The sequence below is a fragment of the Gymnoscopelus microlampas genome (assembly GCF_963454915.1).
Source record: "Gymnoscopelus microlampas genome assembly, chromosome: 14".
Taxonomy (NCBI): domain Eukaryota; kingdom Metazoa; phylum Chordata; class Actinopteri; order Myctophiformes; family Myctophidae; genus Gymnoscopelus; species Gymnoscopelus microlampas.
In genome coordinates this window covers 13142743-13150435 of record NC_139951.1, presented here as the reverse complement: position 1 = coordinate 13150435, position 7693 = coordinate 13142743, and the positions used below count along the sequence as shown (strand labels likewise).

Below are 7693 nucleotides of genomic sequence, written 5' to 3'. Positions count from 1 at the left end.
GATGTACAATGGATATAACATCAATCATGCATATTCCTGTACCTACAGTATCTACACCTTACAGATCTGAACCTTACTGATCTTGGGACCTACTGTATGTACAAACGTACAAAAAAAACACACACCTTTAAATGCACAAAAGAAAAAAATACATTTGTATTTTTAAGTAACTTTTACCTTCTATTGCTATGTACGTTGCAATGTTACACAGCTCTGTGAACACTTTCTATATTTCATTGTGCGTACTTTTCTGTTCACACTTGCTTTGGCGATGCAAATGTGTTTCCCATGCCAATAAAGCCCCTTTGAATTGAAATCTAAATGAATTGACACAGCTGTTGGAGGGGGGGGAGAGAGAGAGAGAGAGAGAGAGAGAGAGAGAGAGAGAGAGAGAGAGAGAGAGAGAGAGAGAGAGAGAGAGAGAGAGAGAGAGAGAGCAGTGTGAGACAAAGAAAGAGTCGGGGGCTGTCCTTACTTGCTCTCCAGTGTGAGTACTGTATGTGGGAGGAGGCAGAGAGAGTGAGTGAGAGAGAGAGATAAGTGGAGAGAGAGAGAAACAGAGGGAGAGAGAGAGAGAGAGAGAGAGAGAGAGAGAGTGTGAGAGTGGGGGGATGTGAGCAAGAGGGATAGAGGGCAGGAGAAAAGAGAGAGTTTAGTCAAAGCCAGAGGGGCGCTATGGTTTGACGTGAGAGAGGTGTGTAGATCCACAGGAGCACAGAGAGGGAGAGAGGGAGAGAGGGAGAGAGAGAGAGAGAGAGAGAGAGAGAGAGAGAGAGAGAGAGAGAGAGAGAGAGAGGGCGAAGGGAGGGCTTGGAAGCGGACTGACACAGGGTGCGAGAGAGAGAGAGAGAGAGTCAGGTAGCCTCAGGGCAGTCCAGCAGCTCCTCTCTCAACATACCCCCTCTCCTCTCCTCTCCTCTCCATCCACTCCAGCACTGTGGAACCTTGGGCCAGGGGGGAGCAGCATGCTGTGGGGTGCAGGCTGGCTGGGCGCTCTGCTCCTGGGCCTGGCGGGCCACCTGGCCCGCGCCTCCGGGCCGGAGTTCCAGCATCACCGCTACGAGGACCTGGTCCGCGCCCTGTTCGCCGTGCAGAGCGAGTGCCCCTACATCACCCGCATCTACAGCATCGGCCGCAGCGTGTTGGGGCGCCACCTCTACGTGCTGGAGTTCAGCGACAACCCGGGCATCCATGAAGCGTGTAAGAAAGAGCCTCATTTACTTGTTTAACCGCGTAAACCTCATATGGTCGAGCTCGAGTCCATCAGGGCTCTATACTAGAGTTACTACTACTGCTATTGTGGGCAAAGCTTTCGGTGCAAATAGCAGATCGACAAGCTCACACCTGGGCGGTGTGAGCTTGTCGATCTGCTATTTTCAGCGAAAGCTTTCCCCACAATACGGATGCTGGTGTTTAAGTGGTTAATTCTATTACATGAGATGAAACGTGTATTAACCCTAACCCTTATTGAATCATCATTCATTCATTGATATGCATACAGTATCTGTCTGTACATGCATGCACAATTCAAGGCTTCTGGGATGTGCAGCAGTTCTTTACTTTTCCCTCATGTCAGACTCAGAAGTGTTAGAAAGTAATTGAAATAGGTTAGGTGAACCCCTAAAGTTAGGGTCCATAGCCATATCCAATCCTCCATATTTTCAGCGGTGACATTATGCGGTTCGATTCTTGTCCTCGAAACATCAACAAACAACACTAGCTCTTGTAGTAAAGTGCATTCCTGTCAAATGGATCTTCCCTTTTGTTTTTTGCACTTCTTGCTGTGGGGTGTGAGAACTGCTGCTGCTGCTGGCTGCCTGGAGACAAGAGCTGTCAGTGGGGGTTGACAAGATGAAATACAAGATTGTGGCTCTCTGGCTCCGCGAAGTTTAGATTCTGTGGAGTGTGTTATTCTGTGGCTTAATAGCGGAGTAGGAAAAAGCAGAGTCGGGGCCCAAGCTGGCTCCTTGCCCTGCGCTATTACTAGGAAAACATCAGTGGAACGACATTTGTGGAAAGACTTTCAGAGTACTTCATTGGGAGTGAGTGGGGGTTTTCATTTCGGGATTGTTCTCAGAAGGGGTAGCAACAAAAAAACATGTAGGCTACCCCTTCAGGACATCTGTGATTCATTTGAAGCTTTGTTATCTGTTCAAACACGCCCGGCGGCGATGCTTTCAACAGCTGAGGAGGGTGACAGCTTCACAGTTTACAAAGTGTCACTTTGAGTCAACAGTTAGTTCTGAACGAAAATTCGTATTATTTGCTTTTCTTTTTGCTTTGGCCATATGTACACACAGATAGAATGACAAACATTTTATGTGATGCAGTTGCCATGTGCTGCAAATGTGGAAACCTCATAGCTCTCTGGTCACAGTGACACGCAACTTGCAGAAAAACATCTCGCTTTTCAAACAGCGAAGGCGAGAAAAAAGAAAAAGGAGGAGAAAAAAAAAGCTTGATGATGTCTGCGAGATTTCTACAGGGCCTGTAGTGCCTTTTGGCTGAGGGCTGAGCTAGCTCTTTTTTTTCAGCTCCCTTCTCTCTTGCACAAGTAGCGGCTTCCTCTGCCAGAATAGAAGGATGTGTACGTGTTCCCGCGGCAAGGTGACCGGGGGGCTGAAAAACAGGAACCAATGCCGCTGACGGAGGGGAACCACCAGAGAGAGGTCTGGCGTGGGTTGACCCCTCCGCTGTCGCACACAGGAAGTCAATGTCGTTCACATGCTGCTGAGTGCAGGCTTTCTTTTTATAAACATAGAGGAGAGTGGACAATCACCTTTTGCCTTATGCTTCCCTGTTTCATTTATTGACACAAACACTATGCACTCCTTACCAATAGGACAGCTTTAAAGGGAGACAGTGTATAAGGGGAAGACGGGCAGTAAAGCTGAGAGACAAACAGTGTAGGGAAGACAGGCAGTAGGAAAGCTGAGAGACAAACAATAGGGGAGACAGGCAGTAGGTAGGCTGAGAGACAAACAGTGGGGGAGACGAGCAGTAGGAAAGCTGAGAGGGAGACAGTGTAGGAGAGACGGGCGGCAGGAAAGCTGAGAGGGAGACAGTGTAGGAGAGACAGACAGTAGGACAGCTGAGAGGGAGAGAGTGTAGGAGAGACAGAAGAAACATATAGGGAGACAGTGTAGAAGAGACAGACAGTAGCACAGCTGAGAGGGAGACAGTGTAGGAGAGACCGAAGAAACATAGAGGGAGACAGTGTAGAAGAGACAGACAGTAGGAACGCTGAATGGGAGACTGTAAGAGAGACGGACGAAACACTGAGAGACAGACAGAAGGACAGCTGAGAGGAAGACAGTGTAGGAGAGACAAGCCGGACAGGGAGAGAGGATGTGGTGAGGTTTGATCCAAGGCTATAGGGAGGATACATGTGTTTCCAGAGACCAGTATACAACATGCTCACTGGGCACAGAGCTGTCTCCCCAGGGCACCCTCTCTCCCATTCCTCACACGGACCGTCGCTGTCCGACAGAAACCTTGTATCTCCATATTTCGTCATAGTGCAGCGTCACACAAAAATAGCAGCTCTGCAAGCTCACAACGTGTCCGCGTTGTGAGCTTGTAGATCTGCTATTGTATGAACATTTTGAAAAGTAGCAGTTTTGGACAAGGTTTCCACCCGACAACGACGAGACACTGTTTTCTAAGCCCTATAGACTCAGTTGGGCCCTTGTTGCATTAAAGTTGCTGGAGGTGCAATTTTTCTTTTTTTTAAATACAGTTATGAATGATTCTCATTCATAAGGCCAATTAAAAGCCCCCAAAGCCACAGCCTTCTTTAGGAATGTGAATTAATCAGACTGTCATCACTTTTTTGGCACAGGGATCTTTTGGAAAGTAAACGTTGTTGAGCATGGCAGGGTTTCTCTCTCTGCACTGAAGAAGAGGCACCAAATCACTATCATGTTGGAAAGAGAGTCATCAATCAGCTGACCAAATACAGCGTTAACTGGATCAGGGCAAGGCCTCAGACAAAGTCCTGCGTGAGACTTGCTGGGTCTAGCTATATATCATCACTGTCGGGACGGAAATATTGCTTGTCCAAAACGGTTACTTTTATGGAAAAAACAACCTGTGTTCCAATGGACCCATTGTAGTTACTACTACAGATTCAAGTACACAATTGTTTGTATGGTTTGTAATGTGAACCTTTCAGTAATATCTATAAAAGATGCATCATTATTATTATTAGTCTCAAGCTCTTGTTAATACTTTTCATTGGTTAAATGTGTGTAAAACCCACAAACACACTTAAAGGGATAGTTCACCCCCAAAAAGACTTTTTCTCTATTGATAAGTCACCCCATGGAGACTTGAATTCATGGATATTTTTTAGTTTTGGTCACATTCCTAAGCCAATAATTTGATGAACGGCAGTGGTTCCGGTAGGAGACACAAAGAGTCTCCATTGTGTCTCCTACCAGAACCGCTGCCTACCGGTCAGCTGGTCATCAAATTATTGGTTTAGGAATGCGACAAAAATATCCATGAATTCAAGTCTCCATGGGGTGACTAATCGATAGAGAAAAGGTAGTTTTTTGGGTGACCTATCCCTTTAACCACTTTCAACCTGGCGTCCCTACTTTGGGCATGTCATTATAGACATAGATAGCGTTGTGAGCTTGTTGATCGGCTATTTTTGCTACTTTTGTGTGACGCAGTCAGGATAAAGTATGATATAGGGCATTAATTTATGGGGGGAGGGACATAAAAAAAGATTAAACATGGAGATATCCGTTTTGCGCCAAACAGTGAGGATATACAGTCAATGGTCATGGGCTAAAGCTGCAAGCCCTCGTTGCCGTTTGTCCGTCTTTATGGCCAATTAGGTAAACCGCAGGACTGTTTTGATAGCTGGCTATGCCAATCAGGCAGAGACCCCAAAGGAATAACCCCATGACCTTATCCAAATAATGCCATCAGCTCCAATCAGTCTCATCTAGAGTTCTCAACGCTCCTGAAAGTTAACTGGGCCCTAACTGGGCCACAGTAAGAATTCGAGAACTTGAGAACTAGTCTCATCTTGGTCAACACAAAGTCCCAGAGATTCACTGATTGATTGAGACCACAGCAATGCCACAGCATATCAGAACAAAAAGAAAGCTTCAGAATGTCATTGCTGACTGGGCGTATTCCAGTTTAGCAGGGGTCTTCAACGTTTTTTCAGACCAAGGACCCCCCAGCTGAGAGAGAGATGAAGCAGGGACTCCCACTATATATTGAATAAAATTGTGTTTTTAAACTTTTTCATAGATTTCATATAATAGTTTCATAGACTTGTTTGACAGCACAATCATTGTGTACCGTTCTGTTGGATTCATGTTAATGTGTATTTTCAGACAGTTAACCACTTAAACCCCCAATACTTAGAAAACTTGTACTTGGTCTGCTCTTTTTCCCCCTCTTTACCAAAAATAGCAGATCTACAAGCCCACAACGCCTCGCGCTGGAAGGCATAGTGAGCTTGTAGATCGGCTATTTTTAATGTTCCCCTTGATAGGTATGCTGGGGTTCAAGTGGTTAATATAGGAAAAGAAAAAAAAGAGTTGCTGTCAAAGATTTGGCGGCCCCCCTGTAGTAACTCTGAGGACCCCCTAGCTAGGGGTCCCGGACCCCCTGTTGAAGACCTCTGCGGTACAGCGTAGGCTGGTGGTGTTTTCCTGGTATTATTAGTTGTGAACAGAAATATTGTGCAGGCCCGCAGGCTTTGTGGCATCTGAAGACTTTACACATAATGTACTGTGGAAAGTTGAGCCTTCGAGTGCACATGTGAAACACACACACACACACACACACACACACACACACACACACACACACACACACACACACACACACACACACACACACACACACACACACACACACACACACACGTTTGTATTACTACACTTCTGAGGTCATAACGTTTTTGGGAAGGCATTTAAAATAGCCGAAAATTCTGAAAATAGCCGGTCTACAAGCATACAACATGCGAAGCGTTAGTAGCTTGAAGATTATAGCCATTTTTTGGGTGTGACACCTTTGTACACAAGTATACAGGCATAACTCTAACCACTTAATCTAACCTTTAAATACCTAATCCTAACCCCAACCTGAATCTTGTCCTAATTGTAAACCTAACTCCCGAACTATTTTTGAACCATGAAACAACCATTTCTCTTGTGAGGATCGTGAAAATGGTGCTGGCAAAGTATATTTCTCGATTCCTACTACCGGTATACTTTGGCTCTCACAAGTGTAGTAATACAAGTGCACACGTGCGTGCGCACACACACACACACACACACACACACACACACACACACACACACACACACACACACACACACACACACACACACACACACACACACACACACACACACACACACAAATGTGATTGATTTCATGCTTTCATGCTTTAACAGCACTTCTGGAAGCAAAACGCTGCCTTGTGGGTTCGGTTTGGTTTCCCCCCCTTTTAACCCTTTGCTCTCTGCACTCCCCCCTCTCCTCTCCCCCTCTCGCTTCCTTCGTTTCCTTTCCCTTTTCCCAGTGGAGCCGGAGTTCAAGTACGTGGGCAACATGCACGGCAACGAGGTCCTGGGCCGCGAGCTGCTCATCCAGTTCTCGCAGTTCCTGTGCCACGAGTACAAGGCGGGGAACCAGCGCATCATGCGTCTGATCCACGACACGCGCATCCACATCCTGCCCTCCATGAACCCCGACGGCTACGAGGTCGCCGCCAATCAGGTGACGTAGTGGCAGCTGTTGCTGGGAAGAATTCAACTGCATTTTCCGTCAACCACCTAGACTGCACCGGTGATGCTAAACCCTTTTTTTATTTCAAGGAAACCCCCCACTTTGATATGAATTAGCCCACGGCTAATACAATACGTCTCTCCAGTACGTTTGATACAATTGTGGACAGTGTGCAAATGAACCCACAGCAGTGTTGATTTCGACAGAAGAGTTTGATTTAGTTTTTTAGTCTTTTGAATAAAATTCCATTTAGTTTTAGTCATATTTTAGTCATCTGAAATGTTTTTGTTTTTGTCTAGTTTTGGTCTACTTAATATCATAAGATTATAGTCGACTAAATCTACAGCTGATTTAGTCGACTAAGGGTCGTAATGGCTGATTGTACACTTGGTGCATGCTGAAAATAGCCGATTTACAAGCTTGTAGATCTGCTATTTTCAGAGCGCAACACCTGAGCGCAACCAAACATAAAATTAATTTAGTTCTACTGGATCTCTTCTCCTCTAGTCACTCACTAACATTTTAGTCTAGTTTTTATTTGTTGACGAAATTGTCAATGAATTTAGTCTTAGTTTTAGTCATCGTAGCTTAGTTTTTATTTAGTTTTTGTCAGTGAAAAAAGGTAGTCGAAGAACATTTTTTGTCATAATTCTAGTCGACGAAAGCAACACTGACCACAGGTCCATTTGGATCCAATTTTACATTTTAGGCATTTAGCACAAGCTCCTATCCAGAGCGAGTTACTGTACAATAAAGGTAGACACATACATCAAATGCAGAGAGACAATGTAGTGCCTCAGTAAACTAGGATCCCATGTAAACCAAGAACCTTGTGTTTGACACACAACATGGAGAGAAGGTAGTACAACAATAGCATCTTTGACAGTTCCCAGTAGTTGCTTAAGAAAAAAAGCAAAAGGGGAGGGCTTCA

General features: G+C 45.4%; 1 protein-coding gene across 2 annotated transcripts in view; it reads left to right on the top strand.

The window, feature by feature from the left end:
• The first annotated feature begins 577 nt into the window (after positions 1-577).
• Positions 578-7693, top strand: part of cpn1 (carboxypeptidase N, polypeptide 1) — a 25467-nt gene continuing 18351 nt past the window's right edge. The window contains exons 1-2 of one of the 2 annotated variants that reach the window (XM_084078157.1): positions 578-1200; positions 6557-6753. In XM_084078157.1, the coding sequence (XP_083934283.1) occupies positions 966-1200; positions 6557-6753 (432 nt within the window). In that variant the 5' untranslated portion in view covers positions 578-965. The remainder of the gene's footprint in view (positions 1201-6556; positions 6754-7693) is intronic. The other variant, XM_084078156.1, reaches the window with a different exon arrangement.